Source organism: Cervus canadensis, chromosome 2 (assembly GCF_019320065.1).
Source record: "Cervus canadensis isolate Bull #8, Minnesota chromosome 2, ASM1932006v1, whole genome shotgun sequence".
Lineage (NCBI taxonomy): Eukaryota > Metazoa > Chordata > Mammalia > Artiodactyla > Cervidae > Cervus > Cervus canadensis.
Genome location: NC_057387.1, coordinates 105285966 through 105312043, shown reverse-complemented (window position 1 = coordinate 105312043; position 26078 = coordinate 105285966). Strand labels below are relative to the sequence as shown.

Sequence of the window (26078 nt, the reverse complement as noted above, 5' to 3'; positions counted from 1 at the left end):
TGCGTTGCAGGCGAATTCTTTACCGTCTGAGCTACTATACTCCAATATAAAATAAAAATGTTTTTTAAAAAAGAATTAAATTCCAGTTCTTTATCATGCCCATGCTCTACATGACCTGGCCCCACCTATTCTCCAATCCACTCCCCCACAACCACCCCATCCTGTTCCACACCAGCCATACGAACCTTCTTTCAGTTCCTGAAGCATGTCACTCTTTCCTGTCCCAGCGCTTCCACATAGTGCTACTCCCTCTTCCTGGGATGCTTCCCGCATGTTCACCAGCCTCCCGCCTGCTACCACCTGAGTGTTCCCCGTCAGCCCTCAAGTCTCAGCTTAAATGTCACCTGCTTAATCTGAGTAAAGTCCCTTCTCTCTTAGCGCCTGCTTTTTTCTTTCATATGACCACTGTAATGTGTAATAATATCCCATTACCTGTTATACCATAGTATGTAATTATATCTTTACTCATGTATTATTTTCTTTCTTAATTTTATTTAATGTATTTATTTATTGGCTGAACCACACAGCCTGTGGGATCTTAGTTCCCTGACAGGGATCAAACCCATGCCCCCTGCATTGGAAGCACAGTTTTAACCACTGGACCTCCAAGGAAATCCCACTCATGGATTGTTTACTCATTGCCTTGATTCCCTTCTAGGCCATAACTCCTATGAGGCCAGAAGTCATGTCTTTCATGCTTCCCGGAGCATTTAACAGAAGCTGTCATATAACAGATGCTTAACAAGTATTTTCTAAATGAATCAATCCAGAAATGAATGACAGAGTTTGCTGATTTAGCTCAAGTCTCAGCAGCATGCCTGCTGGACTCTTCCCAGGATTCAGGTTTGTTTTGAGGAATGGGGTACCTCCAGGGGTCTATCTGGATGAGGGACCAAGAAGCCTCATCAAGGAGCAAATGGGGCCACATGGGCTTGGTTGATGGTCCATGGTTCAGCATTACAGCTGGCGGCAGCGTTCTGAACACAGTGCTGCACCTCGCCATGACTCCTACCCCACCTCTCAAGAACTCAAGTTATGGACTTGCAGGATTCGGTTGCCAGAACGTACAACTTTTCTGAGATCTTTATGGTATATTAAGAATTTGAAGGGGACCTCCCTGACAGTCCAGTGGCTAAGACTCCACACTCCCAATGCAGGGGGCCTGGGTTCGATCCTTGGTCAGGAACTAGATCCTACATGCTATAACTAAGATCGGTGAAGGTAAATAAATAAAAAGAATTTGGAGGACAGTAGCTTTCAGGAATAATGGGGGCAACAAGGGTGTCTTTTTGCTGTCCTCGATAGAGACACTCACAGCCTTAGGAGCATAGGAGCTGCAGGGCGCTAACATGAAGAGGAAAATGGTGAACCCCCGCAGGAACCTCAAGAAGTCTTCATCACACACACACGATGCTCCCAGGGGTTCCCAGAAACAGCTGGGGGGATTTAGGGAAGGTCTAAAAGCCCAACAATGGCAACCAGAAACAGAGATGCTAAGGACTGCTACGGGCACTCTAGTTTTACTCCTTCATGGGGTATGACCTGGGCCACACAGATTACCGTAAATCTCTTACTGCCAGCCCCAGGCAGGTTCCCCGACACCACACTTAGGGCCCCTGGCCTGGGAGCAAGGCAGCCCAGAAGGCAGACGGGCCACCGTGGCACTGCTACCTGGTCATTAGGGAAAGAAAGCATCTTCCACAGGAACCCAACAACAGAGGGATTCCTCCCAGTGTTCCCTCCAGAGCTCTCAGTGCTAATTTTTCAGATGGAAATTAAGAAAACAATCTTTCTGAGGCCATCTAATGCCAGAAGAGTGGCTGTTAATTTCTTGGGTACAACACAGACTCAGGCATATAATAGGTACCCCCGACTGGTTAAATGCTTGTGTGAGCCGAATGAGGAGGAGTGTTATATCTACCAGGGGTCCCTGAGAGGCAATCTTCATGTTTATTTGTTTCTTTTTGAGCTCACATACTTGTACACCACAGGAAGTCAGCAGGGACTGGAAAAATCCTGTGATCCTCTGTAAAGCACAACTGCTGGAGGCCTCCTCTGCACCCACCTGCTACTGCCCCCTACCACCCGCTTTCCTGGACCCCTGGATACCTCCTGTCCACCGCTCAGCATCTGGGACAGGCACTGGAGCTAAGAGAATTCACTTTAGATCTGATGACTGCGGGATGGGGCATCTCTGTGACCAACCTCTTTGGCTGCGCTGACGCCTCCCCAATAAAAGGGCTTGTTCCCCAGGACCAGGAGGAGAGAGTTTCAGGGAGACCAGGGCAGTGAAGTCCTTATGCAGCCCTCTCTCCACTTCTCCCCACTGCCCACAAGGCCTGAGATATCCCCACTGGAACCTACCTCTTGTCTTCTTCCACCTGTACACCGATGGAATGGAACTCTCTTCGACTCCTGTTCTCCGTGTCTGAGTCCGAGATAGTCTCCACCTGGTGGCAGGGTTGGGGAGTCAGTAGGCAGGGCTAGGAGGCCAAGGCACTCAAGCCCTTCCCCAGAAGCCAGAGGGCAGATCCTGCAAATATGATCTGCCTGAACAGGACGGCAGACCCAGAAGGTTAGATGCATTAAGGTTACAACTTCTGAGCACCGCTCTCCGCTTGCCAGGGGTGATGGTGCCAGGATGAGGGACAACGATGTGGGCAAGGCTGTTTGAAGCAGCAACCCCGCCCCACGCCCCATCGATGATCAGGCTTAGAGCAAGCGAGGAAAAGGTCTGTGTATCCAGAAGGCCCCACTGACCCTCTCAACCCATCCTCAACATGGCCAAGGCCATGCAGAATCCATGGTGTTAAAAATATAAGCAACTAAGAAAAAAGCAAAGCTTTCGCTGGCGCCTCCTCCTGCCATACCTGAACCCCGATGGACGGCCGCCACTTCCGCTGCCGCGCCAGGCTCCGCAGCTCCTCCCTGCCAGGAATGGTCTTGATGATGAGTGTGGGGGGCTTGGGGCTGGCCCGGGGTGGCACCGGCGCCAACTCCAGGGTGCGCGCCCCCATGGCCGGGCCGTCCAGCCCGTCAGCGGAGCTGCAGCGCCGGGCGGGGCCCTCGGCCGCGGTGAAGCTCTCGTGGGCGGAGTCGGTGCTGCTCTGGGCGGTGATGGAGATGCGGGGCGGGGCCTGGCTTCCCGGCGGGATGGGGGGCGGGGCCTTTCTGAAGTTGAAGGCTGTGGCCCCGGAACCCAGAGACACAGCGGGTGAGAAACGCCGACCCGCAGGAATCTGTGGCCGACCACCCCCCACACCCACGCGGTAGCACAGGACCCAGCAGCCACGCCCAACCCCCCACGTGCGGCTACGTAAAGAACCACGGATCGTTCCCGTCATCCGGCTCAGAGAGGCAAGCGATCTGCCCAAAGTCGAGCAGCAGGGCCGCGACCAGGGCTGGAGCTGGAACCCAGATCACTCTCCAACCTAGGGCTGGGCCAGGGGCAGAGAGGGCATACTCACAGGAGCCGGGCCTCCCTGAGACAGAGGCAGGGGCAGCAAGGAGGGGCAGGCAGTCGTCGTCTTGAGAGCAGCCAGCCTGGATGGCCCGGAGGTAGCTGTGGCTCCGCATGCGGAAACAGCCGGGCAGATCCAGAGCGTCCACGGCCTGGGACTCCAGTTCCCCAAACACGGACCCGCACACGGCCTCCAGCTGCTGGTTCAGCTCCTCGCTGAGCTGGGTGCAGGGACCAGAAGGACAGTTACCTTGGTGCTGGAACGGGGGCGGGTCTGAGGCACTTTGCCTTAGGAACATCTCTAGTTCTGCAGAGACTCTCAGTGTGGGACTTACGCATTTGGACCAAAAGAAACCCTCAGACCATGCAGAGAAAGATGGAGGCACATCTGCCCTGTGCTGTTCCCTGGGCCTGCTCTGGGATCAGCCTTGGTGTCTAATCTTTCCTCTAAATACTCCTCCCTCTGCGCCAGCTTTACCTCTCCCAGACGGCCCCATCTTCCTCTCCACCTGGTCCCATCCCCTCATGGTTCTCTCACCCGACCCTTGGGGGAGAGGACCAGGGAGCTGACAGCCAAGTATGGGGGGGGTGGGTACTGCAGGAAAGAACAACTTTCATTATTTATGACCTGAAAAAGTGAAAGTCTCTCAGTGGTGTCTGACTCTTTGCGACTTCATGTACTATAGTCCACCAGAGCCCTCTGTCCATGGAACTGTCCAGGCAAGAATACTGGAGTGGGTTGCCATTTCCTTCTCCAGGGCATCTTCCCCAACCAGGGACTGAACTCAGTTCTCCTGCATTGCGGGCAGTTCTTTACTGTTTGAGCCACAAGGGAAGCCCATTTATGACCTACTGCGTTACAAAAATGATTGAAAGCAACTATAGAGATATAACCATGTGGAAGGAAGGAAATTAATGAGCACATAATGGAGCAAAAATTATCAACCTTGTAGTGTTTCAAGCCCTCCCCAACCTTCTGCCCACTAACTAAGGAGGGACTCAGCCTGGTTCAGCCTGCAGGTTCCTGCCCTGCCCTCCTCCTCTGAGGGAAGTGCAGTCATTGATGATCAAGATTCTTGTTTTTGGTTGTGATAGTTTGTGATGCAGAATCATTTTGTGATGTGTTAGAAAGAATTTAAGCAACTAAGAAAAAGCAAAACGAGAATTTTGTTCATGGAACCATGTTGCGTAACACTGCACTAAGACTAAATACACCAGAGGCTGTTGCTTCATTTGCTTTGAATGAGAAAACTGGCACAAAGAAAATATAAAGATATGGAAGAAGGTGGGATAGTGGTAAACTCAACACTCAGGGAACAGGAAGGTTGCACCTTTGACCCTGAGCTTCAGAGCAGCCAACGCTTTGCGTATAGGCTGTGGGTTGTCTGCAAGGGCTATGTTGTAAGACTCAGCTGGACTCAAATGCTGGCTCTGCTATTTCCTAGCAGTGTAGCCTGAGAAAGTTATTTGAAGTTTTTGGGCCCCAGTTTAATCACCGGTCAAATAGGAATGATAATGGTACCATACTCGTAGGGCTGTTTAGGGGACTCAAAGAAAAACATGGGAGGCACTTGGTGCAGGTAAGCCCTCCATCTGTGCCATGTGATGGTCTCAGGGCCTGCCTGGCAAACACAGGCCACCACTCATGACAACCACTCTAGTCTTGCCACTGAGTCCCAGAGAAATTCCCCCATGGGTGATTATGTAGAGGCCACTGGATGAAGTCATGGACAAGGTCCTTAGTAGCAACCAGAGGATGAATATGACAGCAAGTATCCCATGGCTGAATCTTGTGACATCTCCCAGGAAAGAGTCATGGCATCCTATTTATGTGCAGTCAACAGGAAAGGAGTGGCTTGATCCATGTGTAAAATGCAGCTCAACATTTCCAAACTCGGCCTCCAAAGTATAAATGATATTATAACACTACAGTCTACCTCAAACTGAGCAGGAACTTCCATCCTATTCTACCTACAGGCAAACCAAGGCTCAGAGAGGGCAGATGAATTATCCAAAGATGCCCATTATGTAAGTCAGAAAACCAAAGTGCTCAGTTTCCTGGCTCTCCTGCCAGGCTGACTGAGTATCAGAATTTCCTGGAGACCTTGTTAAACTTACATTAACGTGGGCACCACCCTAAGGATCTGAACCCAGAGTTCTCTAACTTTAAGCCTCTCTTCGTTTTGACTGCTTTGAAGTTCAGAGCCAAATTTTCTGGAGATTCAGGTTCAGTGATTCCAATATTGGTCCAGTAATTAAAAAGGAAGACTGTCTTCAGCTTTTTCCTAAACGAACTTCATTACAAGTGTACAGAAATTACAAAAGAAGTGTTAGTCGCTCATTCGTGTCCAGCTCTTTGTGACCCCATGGACTGTAGCCTGTCAGGCTCCTTTGCCCACAGAATTCTCCAGATAAGAATACTGGAGTGGGTAACCCTTCCCTTCTCCAGGGGATCTTCCCGACCCAGGGATCAAGCCCAGGTCTCCTGCATTGCAGGCAGATCCTTTACCATCCAAGGTACAAGGGAAGCCCATGGACAAATCACAACTCCTTGTGCGCCTACCTCTCCGTCTCCTACCTCTTGACCTCTGGGGTACCAAGTACCAGTTGTGCCAGGCTATTTGCTAACGCTCAAGAGATAACCTAACTCCTACTATTGCTAGGCAAGGCTCAAGATACTCCCCAACCAGAACGAGTCCAACCCAGGGGGTCCCTCTGAAGCGCAAGAAAGCTGACCCAACCCCAGCAGAGAGCATTTTGGTCTCAAGTCTGAACATCAAGGATGGAAGGAATCTCACTCTGTGGCTTATCTCTGTATCTCTAGCCCTCTTCTGTATGTAAAGCACTAGACATAATATCTGGCATATAGCAGATGCTTAATAAACATTAGCAGACTTCCCTGGTGGTCCAGTGGTTAAAAATCCACCTGCCAATGCAGGAGACACGGGTTCAATCCCTGGTCCAGGAAGATTCCACATGCCATGGGGAAACTAAGGCCACTAGCCGCACCCACCGAGCCCATGCACCTAGAACCTGTGCTCTGCAACAAGAGAAGCTACCACAATGAAAAGCCCATGCACTGCAACTACGAAAGCCCGCACCAGCAACGAAGACCCAGTGCAGCCAAAAATAAATAATAAAATAAATAAATTTTAAAATAGAAAGAAACAAACTGAAGTTGCTCAGTCGTGTCCGACTCTTTGCAACCCCATGGACTGTAGCACCCCAGGCTCTTCTGTCCATGAAATTTTTCAGGCAAGAGTACTGGAGTGGGTTGCCATTTCCTTCTCCAAAATTTTAAAATACTTATGTATATAATAAAAATAAATAAATTTACATTGTTACTATTATTAGTAGCAAGAGGTTCTTAAATCACAGTGACAATACTTTTCAGAGGCCCCTCCTTCCCAAAGGTTCTCAAGCTCTTGAAATCCCAACCATATGTTAGTTCCATGACCAACTCTATCTAAGGCAGACAGAAGTGGGGTGAGAAACTCCCCAGGGCCACACATCTTCCATCTCTACTAGCCAAGAGGAACTTCTAGAATTCTAACAAGGGACCAGGACCCAAGAGAAATGCAGACTTTTATAGACTCTCAGAGGAATATTGCATCTGAGCTGATCTTTACTGTATTATAAGTATGAAATTGTAACATTATGCTGTGAATTCTCTGATTTTTCCCTAAACAGCCTTCCATCCTGCTCCCCCTTACACACACTTTCAGGTGAGTCAAAATCAAAAAATCCTCTTGGGTAATGGGAACCTTAGCCTTTCTGCAATCCAGACTCAGAATCAGTATTTCCAAGGCTGCGGGATATTTAAAAGAAAATACTTTGTTTGGGTCTAATTGAAAATTGTCTGTACTGGTGCTGATGGGTCCAGTTGGGGGCAAGGCAACATCCTGTATACTTTACATGTAGCATTTGGCTTACATAACTTTGGAAAACCCTCTCATTTTAAAACATTCTAAAACACTGGATAAAATATAACAAACGTTTTATATGCATAGCTGAGCTCACAAGAAAGCAAGATAAGTCCCCAGGGGACAAAAACAAAGAGGAGATTGGAAAATCAGAATATTAACTGTGTAAGCCAATGCTGCAAACAGCCCAGTGGAGGTGGGAGGTAGGGGGAAGGGGGAGCTGGTCTCGGTAACTGAAGGACTTAGATTTTAACACCCACTTGGGTGTAGGAGTAAGGCTCTGGGCCCACATGAGGCATGGAACTGGAAATGGGAACCTGCATACAAGTAGAAAAGGAGAAAGCTTTGATAAAATGATAAACTAGGAAAAAAATCAATTATCGGCACACACTGATGACAAAGGAGCTCGTCAGCATCCAGGCACTGAGGAGACGGGAAAGAAGATAAGTTTCCTAAGGATTTATACTCACAAAGTGGTTTTCACACAGACACAGGATTTTGTATCTACATGGGTCAGACCCCTCCCCAGATTAAAAATTAACATAAAATGGTCCCAGACCAAGAACAGTCTAACAGAGCAATCTAAAAATCTGGGGGACCCACTCTTAAGCCAAGCTGATGAGGATGCTCACAAATAAAGCTCCACTGAAGATGACCTCATATTAGAATGTGTGATCTGACATGGCCCCTAAATCTTCACCTCCTGGCATTCTCACTCTTGCAGAGTCCCCTCCTCTCGAGTGCAGATTAGACCTATCTGCCCACTTCTAATGAAAAGAATATGGCGGATACAATGGCATGTCCCTTCTGAGACTAGATCTCAAAAATACCAGGGCTTCCATCTTGGACACATTCTCTCAGTCTCTCGGAGCCTTTGGTCTGGGGGAAGCAAGTTGTGTGCTGTGAGTTGTGTTATATGGTGAATCTCACGCATTACGGATATGAAGCCTGCTGGCAGCAGGTGAGCACGGAAGGAGATCTTCCTCCAGTCAAACCTTGACATGACTGCAGCCTTGGCCAACACCTTGATAAAGCCTGTAAGACATCTGACCCAGGTGGCACCAGCTAAACTGTGCTCAGATTCCTGACCTATAGAAATTGTGAAATAATAAATATATTTGAAGACATGTTTTTATTGGTTTGGTTTTGGCTGCACTGGGTCTTCGCTGTGCTGTGTAGGCTTAGTTCCTGGTCAAGGGACCAAACCTGCGTCTCCTGCACTGGAAGGCGGATTCTTAACCACTGGACCACAGGAGAGTCCCAAGACACTATGTTTTGGGGTAATTTTTTATGCAGTGATAGGTAACTGGGCTTCCAAGTGATGCTAGCAGAAAAGAGCCTGCCTGCCAATGCATGAGACATAAGAGACCCAGGTTTGATCCCTGGGTCAAGAAGATTCCCCTGGAGGAGGGCATGGATATTCTTGGTATATCAGAGTGAGGATACCCACTCTGATATTCTTGCCTGGAGAACCCCATGGGACAGAGGACCCTGGTAGGCTACTGGCCAAAGGATAGCAAAGAGTCAGACATGACTGAAGCAACTTAGCAAAATAGGTAACTAATATAAACAATGACATAAATAAGAACTAAACTTTTATTGAGTTAAGCCATTGAGAATTCAAGGTTTATTTGTTATAGCAGCCAGTATTACCTTAGCTAAAGCAGATTAGCTTTTAAACTATGCTTAAATTTTCTAAAACTTAAAAGATAAATAAAGCTGAAAACATAAGGATAGAATAAAAGCTTTGGGGGAAAAAAAAAGCAGAAAGATTTCCAAAGAAACCAAATCAGATTTCTAGGTGGGAGGAAGGGAGGGGAAAATTAAAACACAAGTAATGAGTTAAGTAGTAAATGAAACAGAACTGAAGAGAAAAACAGAGAACCAGAAAATATATCTGAGGAACTTACTCCAAAGGCAGCAAAGAGAGGTAAAGAAATGGAAAATATGAAGGAGAGGTTAAGCTATATAAAGGAAATAATAAAAATACCCCAAATACAACTAACAGAAGTGCTAGAGGAGGGACCAGATAAAATATGTCTGTGTTAGTCACTTAGTCATGTCTGACTCTATGTTACCCCATGGACTGTAGCTTGCCAGACTCCTCTTTCCACGGAATTCTCCAGGCAAGAATACTGGGGTGGGTAGCCAATCCCTTCTCCAGGGATCTTCCCGACCCATGGATCGAACCTGGGTTTCCTGCATTGCAGGTGGACTCTCCAGGGAAGCCCAGATAAAACGCAGAAGAAGCAATATTCTAAGAGATAATAATGGTTGTTTAGTTGTGAAGTCATGTCCAACTCTTGTGACCCCATGGACTGTAGCCTGTCAGGTTCCTCTGTCCATGGGATTCTCCAGGCAAGAATACTGGAGTGAGTTGATAATAACAGTCATTAAGAATTTCCCAGACTTATGACTTCAGACACAACAGAGTGAGGATACCAAACCCTATGCCCTAACACAACTATAAAGCTGCACAAAGCTCTCCAAAACAACCATTTTATCACTCTGAAAATCAATCAAAGTTATACAACAAAGAAACACATTCATGAAAATTGCTGAACTTTGGGTAAGAACAATGAGTCTGTAGTGTCCTCACCTGCAGTTGATCCCATAACACAAGTTCCCAGCTCTAAAAGTTGCAATAGTTCAACTAGGGTGGACCAGGCTATGAAAACCAGCTGCTTAACTGCAACTAACAGAGGGGCTCACTTTATTTTGAGCACTGTCCATTATGGCGTCAAGAATAAGAATAACCAGCTGCACTAACAGGTTGAGGTTTCAGCACTGTTTGGGGGCAAGCAATGGGACTGGCAGACGAGACAGGAACTTGATGGGGAATTCTAGGGGGAAAAGGTAGCCACAGAGAGTTTGATAAGCACTTCACATAATCTGGGTTAACTAGAGGCTGGGTGCATATACCACAAAAATCAGAAACACCTTGAGCCCACCCACATATCCCTGGCCAATGGAGCCTATGCATATGTACAGAAGAAATGTAGGAGAACCTGTGAAAAATAAAAGCCAGAGCAGGCTTGAAAGTGACAATTCCTCAGCTCACACAGAACCATAAAAGGAGAGAAAGAAAACCTTACTGGCTTGAAGTTTTTGAGCACAACCTCTGATCAGTCTCTGGCTGGACACTAAGCTACGCAGAGACAGGGTCAACCCCTAGGAAAGCAGGCTTTAAAATAAAAACAAGAAAGAAAAAAATTAGTGGAGACATCAGAGGCTACACCTGGCAAGGTAGATCGATTTCACAGATTTAGACCAGGAATTAACAAGTAAACAAAGCAATAGCAATCTTCAAGAGGTAAAATAAGAATCCAGAGTTGCTACAATATATGAAATAAAATGTTCAGTATTCAACCAAAAATTTTATGACACATGTAAATAAACAAGAAAATGTGAATGTCCCTGAATGTTTGATTTATTATACAAAGACTACAAAGTACTTATTATAAGAATGTTCAAAGAACTAAAGGAAATCATATTTAAATATTTAAAGGAAAGTATGACAATAGTGAGGAGAAGGCAGTGGCACCCCATCCAGTACTCTTGCCTGGAAAATCCCACGGGCAGAGGAGCCTGGTGGGCTGCAGTCCATGGGGTCGCGAAGGGTCGGACACGACTGAGCGACTTCACCTTCACTTTTCACTTTCATGCACTGGAGAAGAAAATGGCAGCCCACTCCAGTGTTCTTGCCTGGAGAATCCCAAGGACGGCGGAGCCTGGAGGGCTGCCGTCTAAGGGGTCGCACAGAGTCAGACATGACTGAAGCGACTTGGTAGCAGCAGCAGTAGCAGCAGCATGACAATAGTGATGGCATTAACAGAAAATCACAGTAAAGAGAAAATTTTTTTAAAAGAAGAAAAGAATCAAATGGAAAGTCTAGACCTGAAAAGTACAATAACTGAAATTTAAAATTTGCTGGAAAGGCTCAGCATAAAAAGCGATCAGTAAAGCTTAATATAATCAGAATAGATTATCCAATATAAAGAATACAGTGGGGTGAAAGATTGAATAGAAATGAGCGGTGTCTCAGAGACCTATGGGCAACATCAAGTATACTGGTATGCATGTAATGGGAGTCCCAGAAAAAAGAGGAAGAAAACATATCTGAAGAAATAATGGCCCCAAACTTCCCAAATTTGCCAAAAACCATTAATCCACAGGTCAAAGACACTCAGTGAATCCAAAGTAGGCTAAATACAAAGCGATCCATACTCAGACACATTACAGTCAACTTTCTAAAGATAAAGAGAACATATTTTTAAGAAAATCTTAATAACAACAAGAGAAAAACAATTCATTGCATACCCCCCAAAAATTATTAATTGACTTTTCATCAGAAACCATGAACACCAAAATCAGTTGTGTTCAGAGTGTATAGCACTCAGTGTATAGTCAAAGTGCTAAAAGAAAAAAACTATCAACCAGGAATTCTATATTCAGCAAAAATATCCTTCAAAAAATGAAGGAAAAATAAAGACGTTTCCAAATAAATACAGACTGAAGAAAGTATTGCCAGCAGAGCAATCTTATAAGAAATACTAATGGAAGTTCTTCAGGTTAAAAGGAAGTGACACCCAATGGTAACTCAAATCCACAGGAAGAAATGATGAGCACAGAAACAGTAAACATGTGAGCAAATATAAATATGTTTCACACTTTTTTCCTCAAATTCTTTAAAAGACATAAGATTTTTAAAAGGTTAAAAAAGACATAAAATTGTGCAAAGTAATTATTCCATTACTATTATCAGTTTATAATAAGTTTTAGGCTTATAACATATATATATAGGAAATATATATGACAATAATAGCACAAAGAAGGGAGAGGAAAAGGAAATATATTAGAGCAATGCTTCTATATTTTACTAGAATAAACTAGGTTTCAATAAGTTACACATGTAATTCTTAGCGCAATCACTGATGCACTAAATAATGTAGTAAAAGGAATTAACAAAAACAAATAAAACAACACACAAAATATTTAATGTAAAAGAAGGCATAAAGGAAGAAGAGAGGAACAAAAATGACATGAGACAATCCAACCAAATCAATAATCACATTAAACGTGAATAGACAAAACGCTCATTCAAAAGGCAGAGATTGTCAGACTGGATCAAAAAGCAAGTGGATTGAAAGTAAAAGGATGTACCAGCAAACAGGAACATGAGAGAAAGTTCCAGATTTGATGAAAGACATGAATTCTCAGACTCTGGAAACACACGTGTGTGTGTGTGTGTGTGTGTGTATGAGCGTGCACACACACATACACATCATTGTGAAACTGCAGGACACCAAAATCAAAGGCAAGATCTTGAAAGCAATCAGAGAGAAGTGAAAATCACCAACAAAGACAATTGGGTTAATAGCAGACTTCTCAACAGCAACAACAGAACAGATGACAGAGGAATATCTTCAAAACACACAGAGAAAATAAATGTTGACCTAGGATTCTATAATAAGCTAAATTATGTTCAACAGTGACGGTAAACTATATTTTTGGTTAAAGGCAGAATTTGCCACTGACATGCACTGAAAAAAATGAGTAAAGAATTTACTTTAAAAGGAAGGAGTGAGGGAATTCCCTGATGGTCCAGTGGTTAGGATGTGGTACTCTCACTGCTTGGAGCCCAGGTTCAATCCCTGATCAGGGAACTAAGATCCCACAAGCCACATGGCACAGACAAAAACAAAATAAAAGGAAGGAATGAAATGTAAGAAGGTATAGTGAGAGGGAACTAAAATACTGTACATGCTAACGTACTAAAGTACAAGCTAAAATACTCCAACAAGTACCTGTGAGAAAGGTAGAGGTGATCAACAGTAAATGGAGAAGACAGTGGATGGAGCAGGTAACTTGGAGAGAAAGAAAAAGGGTACCAGCAGTTTGGTTTTGGACATTTTAACTTTGAGATGTCTACTCAGTATCCAAGCAAGATTTCAATACACAGTTAGATATTCATGCCCGGTATTTATGGGAGAATGTGGGCTGATGATAAACATTTGGAAGTCATCAGGCTCTCAATAAGATTCAAAGCCACGAGCCTAGATGAGTTCGCCCAATGAGTGAGTGTAAGGAGAAGTCTGTGAACTTCCAGATGTTCAAGCTGGTTTTAGAAAAGCAGAGGAACCAGAGATCAAATTGCCAATATCCGCTGGATCATCAAAAAAGCAAGAGAGTTCCAGAAAAACCTCTATTTCTGCTTTATTGACTATGCCAAAGCCTTTGACTGTGTGGATCACAATAAACTGTGGAAAATTTTGAAGGAGATGGGAATACCAGACCACCTGACCCACCTCTTGAGAAACCTGTATGCAGGTCAGGAAGCAACAGTTAGAACCGGACATGGAACAACAGACTGGTTCCAAATAAGAAAAGGAGTACGTCAAGGCTGTATATTGCCACCCAGCTTATTTAACTTATATGCAGAGTACATCATGAGAAATTCTGGGCTGCAAGAAGCACAAGCTGGAATCAAGATTGGTGGGAGAAATATCAATAACCTCAGATATGCAGATGACACCACCCTTATGGCAGAAAGTGAAGAGGAACTAAAAAGCCTCTTGATGAAAGTGAAAGAGGAGAGTGAAAAAGTTGGCTTAAAGCTCAACATTCAGAAAACTAAGATCATGGCATCTGGTCCCATCACTTCATGGAAAATAGATGGGGAAACAGTGGAAACAGTGGCAGACTTTATTTTTGGGGGGACTCCAAAATCACTGCAGATGGTGACTGCAGCCATGAAATTAAAAGACGCTTATTCCTTGGAACGAAAGTTATGATCAACCTAAATAGCATATTAAAAAGCAGAGACATTACTTTGCCAACAAAGGTCTGTCTAGTCAAGGCTATGGTTTTTCCAGTAGTCATGTATGGATGTGCGAGTTGGACTGTGAAGAAAGCTGAGTGCTGAAGAATTGATGCTTTTGAACTGTGGTGTTGGAGAAGACTCTTGAGAGTCCCTTGGACTGCAAGGAGATCCAACCAGTCCATCCTAAAGGAGATCAGTCCTGGGTGTTCACTGGAAGGACTGATGTTGAAGCTGAAACTCCAATACTTGGCCACCTCATGCGAAGAGTTGACTCATTGGAAAAGACCCTGGTGCTGGGAGGGATTGGGGGCAGGAGGAGAAGGGGACGACAGAGAATGAGATGGCTGGATGGCATCACCGACTCGATGGGCATGAGTTTGAGTAAACTCCGGGAGCTGGTGATGGACAGGGAGGCCTGGCGTGCTACGATTCATGGGGACGCAAAGAGTCGGACACGACTGAGCAACTGAACAGAACTGAACTGAAGAAGTCCAGGAACTAAGCCCTGGAAAGCTCCAGTGTTTAGATCCTGGACGAGTTCGTGGGCCCCAGTGACACAGACTGAGAACAGACAGCCAGAGAGAGAATCTAGAAGAATCTAAAAGATGTGGCATCCTCAAGGCCAACTGAGAAACGTGTGTCAGGAAGGAGAGAATCATCAGCTGTGTTAGACGTTGCTGATGGCTCAAGTGAAACAAATACGGAGCATTAACAATTAAGTTTAGCAACATAGGCTGGTCTTATGTGAAAAGATGACTGTGCCAGTCAAGATTCCCTGATTCAGGAAATGTAACAAAGAAATGCTGAGAGAGCAGCAGCAACAAACAATGAGAGCCAAGGAGGATAGACTTTTGCATTGCTTTTTGCATTGCTTTTTTTCCCCAGCAAACAGTAAAAATAGCTAACCTTTATCGAGTGCTGGCTCTGTGCCAAGAACACTATTATGATGCCTATTTTTAAATAGGGAGAGTGGGGCTCAAAAAAGTCAAGTAACTTGCCCCAGGTCACTCAGCTGCTAAGGAGTGGAGTTGGAATTCAAACCCACCTAAAGCATTTAATTACTAAACTGCACTGCCTTCTTTAGTTAAGGGGAAAGTCTATACTTAAGTATAGAACTCACACTTATAAAATAGCAGTTTGGGGCCAGCTTCCTTGTGTTTGCATGTATTTGTCACTGAATTCCCCAACCCTCTCTGAGACAAGCATCACTACAATTGTCATTTCAACAATGAGAAAACAGAGGCGCTGAGAGGAAATTATCTTGCCAGTGGTCCCAGGGTGGAGTGGAGGGGAGAAAGCTCAAGCCCTGATCATCTCTGAGACTGAAGCTCTGCCCCTCTCCAGTCTGTGAAGTCAGTCCTGCCTTTTACACGGGGTGGGGGGCGGTGGGGAGGGACCAGGACAGGGCTAGGGAAGCTCAAAGAATTGACATTGCCCTTCCAAGTTCATCACTTGGAGGATGCTTGGTTTTTAAGGATGTGACTCTCTGAGATCCTCAGTCTGATTCAGCTCGGAGAATCCCAAGGCAGGCTTCCCAGCTCCCCAGAACTAGACCTGTGCTCTCTTCAGGGGCAGATTCCTGATTTTTAAGGCCTAGGCTGAGCATGGGAGCGAATCCTCCTCCCGACCCCTTCCCCCTGGTATGCTGGGCTGCTTCCTACCTGTCCGGTGGTGAGGGAACGGCTGTAGCCAGGAATGGAGCTCCGCGGGTGGATCCGGGGTGGGACACAGCAGCTGGGAAAGGTCAAAATTCCAGATTCAGAATGGGGGTTTGCTAGGAGGTAGGGGAGGGGAATGAGAGTACTGGGGTCCCTGAGTGGGTTCTATTCCTCAGAGACCCCCAGAATCTCCAGGAGGAGACTCCTGAGTAAAAAGACTGAGCTAAAGAGGGATTGAGATAGAGGCTTTCACAGGCACCCCCTCTTTATACGGGGCAGAGCAAGACTGCCCAGTTGAACCCTAAGCCGGGAACCTGACCGGTACCCAGGCGATGCACATCTCCTGCAGGCACCCAGGATCAGCCTCCTGCCCCCTCCCCATCCCCCAGCTCTCCCCTGTCCTTACTTGATCCGGGCCTGGTCCACACTGGAGGAGCGGCGAGTGGTGAAGCGCCGGGCGACCGCTTTGGGAGATGTCTTGGGGCTGCCGTCCGAGTCTCCGCTCTCCTCATCCCCCATGGCTTTGATGTAGCTGCCGCTCCGCATCCTACGGCAGGGGATCTCCCCGTCCTTGCCCCCAGTGGGGTAGCCCCCCCAGTCGTCTTGCGGCACCTGCAGGGACAAGGGGCCTCAGGTACCTACTAACTCTGGAGGCCGGGACCCTCTTTCTCCACTGCCTGTGGGAGATGCACAGACCTGGCTCAAGCAAACCACACTCAGGAGTATGTTGAGGCCGATCAGGACATGCCTCATTCATCCTCCATGGGCCTTCTGCTACTTAACTGAGGGCCATCTAGAGAGTTTAGGGGCTCCCATGATAGGCGCAAGAGGTTGAAGCTCAGAGGCCAAAGTGACCTATGTCAATCTCACCCCTAGCAGTAAGGCATCCCCGACTTCAGTCACCTTTCACCCCTCCTTCTCCTTCATCCTCTTAATGTGCTTACATCCCAAATCCTCTGGCGTCCCCCTCCCTTCTGTGAAGAGCCACAGAAGAAGTGGCATCAGTGTGTGTTTCAGAAAGAGCACTTCAACAGTCCAAAGAGAGGTTGGATTGTGGAGAGCCAGGAGCAGGGCAGGGGCTCAAGTGGTGAGAGGAAGACCAATTAAGAGGCTGATGCTGTTATCCAGGCAAGAGATGATGAGGCCTAAATTAAGACAATGACAATGAGGGGGAAGAGAAGATGGAAATGAGAGGTGTTCAGGAGCATCAGTGAGCCTGATTAGATGTGGGGGGTGAGGGGGCGGGGAGGAGTCGTGGAGGACCGGGAGGCTGCCGGCTGAGGACCTGGGGGATGCTGGTGTTTCTCACTGAGCCACAGAATCCCAGAGAAACAGATGTGGGGGAAAGGTGATAGGTTCAGGGCTGAGCATCTTGAGCTGGCAAAGAACTGTGGAGCAGGTGGTTGAGTGTGTGGTTCTGGAGTTCAGTGGAGAGATCTGAGCTGGAGGCAGACATGGGGGAGTCTTGGGTGGCAGCTGAATCCATAGGAGTGAATGAAACAGCCCAGAGGAGAGAAGAAAGAGAGGTGGGCAGGGATCCACTGACATTTAAAAGGGGGACTGCGAAGAAAGGGAGAGGAGCCTATGAAGTCACCTGTGAAGGAGTGGGCAGATGGGTGGGAGGGAAGTCAGGAGAACGCCCTGTCACGGAAACAGGAGACATTTCCAGAATAGAAGGAGTTGATAATGTCAGATGCCACAGTGCATGCTAAGGTTAGCGGTTTGGGCTGGGGAGTTAGAACCATATTCAAATTCTGGCCCCGTCACTTGCTAGCTGTGTAAACGTGAGCAAAGTTGTGTTAAACTCTGCCACAGTTTCCTCATCTGTGAACTGGTAATGCTAATTACGCCTGCATCACAGCATTGGCGGAAACAGTAAATGTACCAACAGAGAGTAAGGGTTCAATGTTAACTATCACAACGGTAAGCATTGAAAGATGCCTTTCAAGGAGGGCTCTCAACAGACCATTGGTGACCACTGCCAGGACATTTTAGAGGCCAGGAGTGTGGAAGTCAGACTCTAGTAAAGCGGAGAATGAAAGGAAATGATGGAGTCTATGCGCTAAGAACTTGGAAATGAAGGGGAGACAGGAAGGAGACGGAAGGGGGTATGGGGTTAAGGAAAGTTTTCTTTTTTTTTAGGACGAGAGCCATCTGGGCATGTTTGCAGGATGTGGGAAAGAGTCAGTAAAGAGAAAGATAGTCTTTAAATGTGGGGAGGAAGCAGGGGATAGTTCATGGATGAAAGGGATCCCAGGGAGATGGGCTCAAGCCCTGTGGAGGGGTCACCCTGTGATGCGCAGTCCTGGCTTCATCTCTGAGCCAAGGAAGAGGATGATGAGGGCTGGGGATCTTGATGAGTCTGCAGGTGGGTGAGGGAGTCCATAATGGTTGGCCTGTGCCTGTTGAAAAGAACAGGCTAAATGAGGGTCAGGGTCAGGGTTCGGGGACAGCATAGGGCTCAGGAGAAGAACAGAGACTCTAGGGTGAGGCTAGATGAAAGGCCAGAGATCAGTGTGAGAACAGGGACTCAGGGATGGGTGAGGGCACATGAAGAGCCCTTGGTGGGAGGACAGGGCTGAGTGGGGGGCTGGGCTCAATCAAATGGGAACACAGGGAGGAGACAAGGCTCCATAAAGGAACAAGGGCTCTGAGTGAGAAGGGGGGTTCTGAAAGAAGGCTGTGGGAGACCTGAATCCAGTGGGAGAATAGAGTCTCAACAAAAGGGCTGGGGATCCAACCAAGACACCTGGGCTGATGCGGCCAGCTTGCCCTGCTTTTGTGCCAGGGGAGTATAGGTTGTCTGGAGAGTTTCTATAGCCCATTGTTCTCTGCCAAACAGGCTCAGACTTTCCAGTCCTCAGATGCCCTGGAACCCCAGCCCGATAGAGCCTCCCCTTCTCCATACTCTACAGAGAGGAGCCACAGGCAGGCAGAGGGAGGTGACAGGCCAGCCAGGGCACGCTCTGCCACACTGCAGGGTTCCCACTCCATAGCCACTGCAGAGCTGCTGGCTCCTCCGCAGGACACTGTGAGGCGCATGTTAAAAAGGGGGCCCCAAGGGAGGTCAGGGCAGCCCTGGAGAAGCAGCAGGGAGCAGCGAGGTGGAGGCAAGGCTCCAGGGATGGGAGAAGAAGGGTTGGTGTTCTCTCCTGAGCCCTTCCTTCTGGACCCTTCAATTCCCAATTTAGAGAACCTTCCTACCCAGGGAGAGGGCAGTGCAAGACCAATCCTGAATCCTACAAGTCTCCAACCTCCCCTTCTGTGTCTCACCCCTTTCTGCTTCCACTCTATGGCCCTTGAGCTGTTGTGAGTTCCCCACCCAGGAGAGCCCTAACATGTGAACAACTTACCAAAAAGGCCAGTGATACCCAAAGGACATGTGCAAGCTCAGTTCTCCATGCCTCTGAACATGCTGCAGCCTCTTCCCGGAACACTCAGGCCTGGAAACACTGCAGGCGACTAACTCCAACTTGTCCACTGCAACTCTGTTCGGGGACATTCTGCCCAGGAGCTGCTCTGAGCAGCCCCTGGCCACCACCACCCAAGCGGGTGAGGTGTCTCCTCTGGGCTCCCGAGGTTCCCAAGACTCTCTCCTCTCGCCGCCTCACTGCACTCTATTCTGTGTGTGCTATGCGCTTAGTCGTTCAGTCGTGCCCGACTCCTTGCCACCCCATGGACTGTATGTAGTCTGCTAGGCTCCTCTGTTCATGGGGATTCTCCAGGCAAGAATACTGGAGTGGGTTGCCATGCCCTCCTCCAAGGGATCTTCCTGACCCAGGGATTGAACCCAGGTCTCCTGCATTGCAGGAAGATTCTTTACCATCTGAGGCACCAGGGAAGCTGTCTTGTCTAATCCACTGTGAGCTCCTCCAGGCAGCATCTGTGTCTGCCTCTTTGCATTCACAGCACTCAGGGAACACTCACTAAATGAATGGATGTGGATTAACCATGTGAAATGTGAGTTTGGGGGATAACCCTAAGTCTACTGGACTTCTAGAACTTGTCTAGACTCTTTCTCCTCCAACTATAGGAGGGCTCAAGAAGACACGTCAGGGGATGTGGGAGAGGAGCGTGAGACAGAGAAGAGGAAGGTGGATGGCAGGAAGAGCCCCTAACCCCATCTCTATAGGATGATGGAGAGGGGACAGTGAGGGATAGACCAAGGCTCCATAAGAAGAAGGGGTCAGAGCTCCTAGCCTCACCTGCAGACACCACAGAGGTGGTAAAAGAGGGCAGGGACAGTGCGCCAGTTATCACCTGCACCATCCACTCCCAGGAAGCCCTAGCCCACCGCGGGGTCTGGGGCTCAGACTTCAGTGTGCACCCCAGCCCAAGAAAACCCACAGGACAGATTCCCTGGCTCCTCCACAGCCTCGTGGGTGTCCCACCTGCAGGTTCCCCAGAATGACAACACCAGCAGAGGCACGTTCTGGAAATAACTGACCTTCATATCCGAATACTATCTGGACCACCCAGATTTGGGCAGAAAAGAGGTCTGGAGAAGGCCCGGGGGCAAGACAACTGCTTTCCAACTGCTGACCTCTAATCTTGGGGAAGCCAAGGCAGGCAGCAGCACTCTGTCTGTTCACTGCTCACCCTCAACCTCATTCTGCCTCCAGCCTCACAAGACAGAGGCCAGCACAGCTTGTCCTAAACAGCAGGTAAGAGAAAAGTCTTCCTGGCACTGACGTACGACATCAAAATAGAAGGGTGCCCTCACTGCACAAATGGGGAAACTGAGGTCCCCAAAGGCGCTCAAGGTGTTACAGTACAGTGAGGCGGGGAAGAACCCGCTGCCTCCAGACCCGTCATCATGGGAAGAGCTGGCTCCCATCCAACCCTTTCCACAGCCCCCAGGGTAACAACACAGGTGAGGGCTGAGGAGCCTGTCCCCCACCCCACCAAAGCCTCACCTGCAGATAGTGATAAGTCCTGGCTTTGGCCTTAGCCTCTGGCCCCAGGAGCCCCTTGCTGGGCCCAGCCCCCGGGTATCCATCCCGGCCCTGGCTGACCATCATGGTATGCCAGGCACTTCGCTTGACCGATTGTCCATCCAGTGACATGGACATGCCAGTGCAGGCAAGACAGCGGCCTTCCGACCCTCCCGAGCGCCCCTTGAAGCTCAAGTCCCGGTAGGACCCATCCGGAGCCTCCAGGCAGAAGGGGCCCCCGGGCTCCCCAGGGGGCCGCCCGCCGGCCAGGAAGCCGCTGTCACTGTCCAAGTTGTCGTCGGAGCTCCACCAGCCCGCGGCCTTGGCCTGGTGCCGGCCATCCCCCTTGCGGTCCTTGCTCTTACTCCTCTTGCCATGCCGGGCCTGGTGGTGGTGGTGATGGTGGTGGTGATGGTGGTGGGAGGTGTGGGGGCCACCAGCGCTCGGGCCTGGGTAGCTGTCCCCCCCGGAGCCACCTCTTCCCTCGGCCTTGGGCCCATTGTAGTCCCGCTTCCCTGGAGCCTCCAGAGAGTGGGACTTGGCAAACAGCTTCTGCACAGAGTGAACCAGATGCCGGATGCGGCTGGGGCTCTCGCTGCGGGCCTCCGGGGCGGTGCCAGACCCCGGCCCTGGCCCGGGCCCGGCCCCTGCCGGACCCCGCTGGTATGGCAGCGTGTGGAAGCCATCCTGTTGAACTGGCAACTGCTTTTCAAACTGGTCCAGCAGTGTGGGAGGCAGGCGGGGGGCACCCTTGCCCTGCGGGTGGCCCACACAGTCTTCACAGGTGTCGAAGGGGCCCTGGCCGGGGTACATCCTGGGGAAGGTGCTGCTACCCCCCCCAGCCCCGGCCCCTCCTGGCCCTCCCTCGGGGCCTATGGATGGCCCCTCGCTCAGGCTCAGGGGCCCTTCAGGAGAAAGGTGTCCCAGGCCAGCTCTTGGGGCACAGAAGCGGGGCTCGGTGGAGAAGGCCTCCCCGGAGCCCACCAGGTACGGGGCCCTGGCAGCAGGGCCCACGTCCATATGCTGCTGGTCGGCAAAGCGGGCTGGGCGGGGATGGCTGCCTCGGTCGCCATGGTAACCCCTCATGGCCTCAGCAAGGGCTCTTCATAGCGCTGGGGGCCAGGCCCCAGGAACCTCCTGGGAAAATAGGGAGCAATGGGATTAGGATCGAACAACTGGCCACTTGACCTGAAACTTTTATCAGGTATTCTTAGCACCGCTTAGGTAATGCATATCAGTCTGTTGTGGTTAATTGTACTGTCCACAAACAGGCTTAAAAGTCATACTAGACAAAGACTCACAAGGGCACAAAATAATATCACCATTCATCAAATGCTGCAAAGATGATAAATACTTATTCACAAGAGGAAATGTCCTCAACCAAACGGGTTTTTTAAAGAATCTTAGGTAACCAAGAGTAAAAAGATACCAATACAGACATAAAAACAATAGTCAAACATACAAGCCATTATGTGAACTAGCTTCTAACAAGCTGGTGTGAGGCAAATTGAGCCAGAGCCACACCTGTGTCCCATCCCTACCCAATTCCCCTGCTATGAAGAGCCAGGGCTCTGGGTCACAGCTCCCAGAAGCAATAACCAAAGAGAACGTTGGACCCAAATCTACACATCCATTACGAGACTGTAGAATAACCCCTCCCCTTCCTTCCACACCCAGTTCCTTCCATCTGGCTGGAGGCTCATTCTCCCTCCCCTCCAGGGCTGAGACTGGAAGGGATAACCTGAGATGACTCCTCCCTCCTCTTCTGGGTTCCGAATATTCCCTGATGAAATTTCTCCCTGTGCCTTTTACCACCACCCCCATTCCAGGGGAGGAGAGGTCATGAAGGGGGGAGAAACATAAAAGAGGCACGCTGGCTATTCAAGCAGCATCTGAATCCTAAACTGGGGTTAGAACCCAGGAGTTCCTCCTCCCAGGAACAGTGGGCTGGCAGGGCAGGGAGGTGATGGAGGGAAAGCGTTGGAACCAGTGCCCCTGGCCCCCACCCCAGGCTGGCCAAGGCTGCAGGACAGAGAGGTCAGCTCTCAGCAAGAACTGCCTCCAGTCAGGGCTCCAGAGCTGCCAGGACAGGAGCTACAGCAGGAGGGAGGGCCAGCAGGAGGGACGGGGACCAAGGAGCTGGCAGACGGTGCCCTCCTTCATCCCAGACCAGGCTCCTGGGCCATCTGCTGACTGTGAGGAGATGACAGCCTCAAAGACTCCAGACAGCAGCACCTCCAAGGTTTTCCCTCCCTTCCTCCTCACCACGGCCTCCCCATGCCCACCACGGCTCGAGCTTCTTCCAGATCCCGCTCACAGTTCATCTCTGAGCACTTGCCGTGTACCGGTTACTGTGCACACCCAGTATTCTCTAATCCCCCTGAAATCCTATGTGCAGATGTTATCCACATCTACTCATGAGAAAATAGCCCAAAATGGTAAGGTCACAAAGCCGGTAAGTGGGTGAGTCACTTTGCATCAAGATTCAAACCCAGCTTATTTTGATTTGAGAACCCTATCCCCCAGACTCTCCTACCACTCACCATCTGGGGTGTCCCATCCTTGGTGTCAGGATCTCCACCGCCAGGCAGAATCCTAACTTCAGAAGGCGCAGGACCACTGGCTCCTAACCGGAAAGAAAAGGGTGGTAAGCAAAGAGGAATACAGATTCTCCCAGAGTCCTTAGAGGACGGGTCGCTGGCCTTGACAGTTTCCCTGCCCAACCCCCCAGGCCAGGACTGATTGGATCCCCCATGATGCAGAGCCTCTGGACCCCCAGGGAAATGAAGTTGGCTTCATTATGCAAATGCATGCAAATAAGCTTACAGGTTGGACTACCTCCAACTGCAGGTGTCTGTGTGATCTGTCCGTGGTGCTGAGCCACTGCATTTTCATTGCCCTCAAATATGATTCCATTCCACAAATATTTGTTGAGCAGCTACCATACCAAGACTCAGAGTGAGACATGAACAGAGGTGATTTAAATGTGGTCCCTGTCATTAAGAGGCTTAGAGTCTAACAGGAGGACCAACCTTTCACATGAGAGGGTTATTTTAGGTCCCTGTATTTTTGCATAAGCTGCTCCCTCCTCCTAGAATCTACTTTCATCCACCACCACCCCCCAACACATTCCCCTGGCTAACACTTATTCAGATTAAGCTCCACCTTCCCTTGAAGACTTTTCTGGGTTATGCCTCTCTATCGCATTTTTAGAATACCCTGGGTTCCCCCATGAAAGCAACTATCACATTGCACTGAAATTGTCTGTTTCAGATTCTGTCTCCCCAAGTAGAATCTGGTCTTCTGCAGAGTAGGAACCAAATTCTATTTATCACTGGATCTCCAGCACTCAGCTCGGGCCTTTGCCCAGAGATGGTACTTAACAAATGTTCACTAAATAGATGAATAAATGACTGTGCTGTAAAGAGGTTCCAAAATGTTAGGCCAGTTAAGATGAGAGCAAGAAGAGATCCAATAGAGGGAAACTGAGGAAGACTTCCCAGAGAAGAGTGTGTCTGAGATGGAGAACAAGATGGCTGTGTGTAAGGGAGATGGAATTCCCAGTGAAGGCAAGAGCATGCACAAAGGCAGAAGAGGTGGGCAAATAAGGAATTTTAAGGGGTGGGATGAGAGAGTTCCAGCAGACATTGGGGGTTTGGAAAACACTGGGAAGACATGGGAGAGAGAGAGAGTCAGAAAGGAAGACGACTCTGAAGTTTGCAGCAGCCGTGACTGGAAGACTAATGATGCCATTATTAGACACAGGGATGTCAGGAAGAAGAGCTAGCTTTGCGGGCATGATTAATAGTAGTGGAAGAGACACAGTCAGACAACAAGAAGAACTTCCTGACCCTGAGGGATGTGAGACAATGAGGAAGATTGTGAAGTCTCCTGGGAATCTTCCATAGAGGGGAGGGTAGGACCTGTCCAGCCTCTGGTCCACCCTATGGCCTGAGCTGGAGAGGCTGTTGGTTATCCTGCCTGGAGGGGAACTGGGGTGACCTTACAGATATCAACTGCCTATCTCCAGATGACAATTCTTTTCCACCTTTACCTCTCTCTGGAGAAGCGGAGGGGACTTCAGACCAAAATGGCCTCAAATAGTTATCGGAAAAGCACCTAGAAGCATCTCTCCGCCTTGGAAAGAAGCTTTGATAGCTTGGTCTTTTATCCATGGCACAGTCCTCCTCTTCCTACCCCAAGCAGGACCCATGTCTGAGACTCACAGCATGAAAGGCCAGTTTGGCAGAAATCCAGACCACCCATTTGCTTTGTCTGTGGCCACAGCAAGCCTGGGAATGTCCGCACCAATGGTTTGGACACTCCCAGGTTTTCCCACGTCCCCCACCACTACACAGGTGCTGCTGCCAGTCACTGAGCCTTCATCAAGATCTTATCAAACTCAGTCTCTTTAGCATCAATCCATGTTCTCCCCCTCACCCAGAGAAGGGCATGGCAACCCACTCCAGTGTTTTTGCCTTGAGGATCCCATGGACAGAGCAGCCTGGCAGGCTCTAGTCCACAGGGTTGCAAAGAGTCGAACACAACTGAAGCGACTTAGTACACACGCATGCACCATGTTCTCCCAGCTCTAGTCTCAGAGGAGATGGGCCCCTGTATTTATTCCTCTCCAGACAAAGCACTCCCAACTCCCTTTCCCATGTCCTACAGGGTAGTACTTGCTAGTGGAAAAAAGCACAAACCCTGACACCACAAACCCTCAGACCACCCTGAGACCTGGTGACCCACCCTCTCGAAGCCTAATGATACCTGCTCACCTGTCTCCAAGGATTTTAGTATCAAGTGATACAACGTACATGAAACCACACTATAAACTCTAAAAGATTACACAATATAGTCCCCCATGTGAAGCCCTCATTCTGGATTTCCAAAATCCCCAATGTCCAAATACTACACAATACAATCGAATTCAAATTACTGGGAGAAAAGGAAGCTATCCAATTTCTGGATTTCTTAAAGAGAAGATTTAATTGATATAGATTTAATTATATAAACTTCATCCTATATCTCACGATTATAATCACATTCCTCCCCATTACTAAACATAATCAATAGGAAGGAAAAACAAGTGAGGAGGGGACTAATAATTCAATCCATCACCATGTCCTATGGATTTTGTTTCCTAAAAATAGATCTGCCTACTTATTTCCGAATCTACCAAATCACTGTCAGCCGACTAGCCAAAACTCATTCTCAACCTCCTTTGCCCAGACTCTCTTGTACCTAGAAGTCACATGATTCACATTTAGATAATAACAT

General features: G+C 48.6%; 1 protein-coding gene and 1 non-coding gene across 3 annotated transcripts in view; one reads left to right on the top strand and one right to left on the bottom strand.

Annotated features, from left to right (window-relative positions):
* DLGAP3 (DLG associated protein 3) overlaps positions 1-26078 on the bottom strand; it is a 62983-nt gene that overhangs the window by 17733 nt on the left and 19172 nt on the right. For both annotated transcript variants that reach the window (XM_043461976.1, XM_043461977.1), the window contains exons 2-8: positions 23342-23424; positions 20781-21935; positions 16271-16476; positions 15868-15940; positions 3468-3681; positions 2871-3184; positions 2365-2450 (exon numbers count right to left, since the gene is read on the bottom strand). In XM_043461976.1, coding sequence (XP_043317911.1) covers positions 2365-2450; positions 2871-3184; positions 3468-3681; positions 15868-15940; positions 16271-16476; positions 20781-21884 — 1997 coding nt within the window. In that variant the 5' untranslated portion in view covers positions 21885-21935; positions 23342-23424. The remainder of the gene's footprint in view (positions 1-2364; positions 2451-2870; positions 3185-3467; positions 3682-15867; positions 15941-16270; positions 16477-20780; positions 21936-23341; positions 23425-26078) is intronic.
* On the top strand, positions 12977-13049 carry TRNAE-CUC. Its single transcript has one exon. It is a non-coding gene; the product is annotated as a tRNA-Glu (tRNA).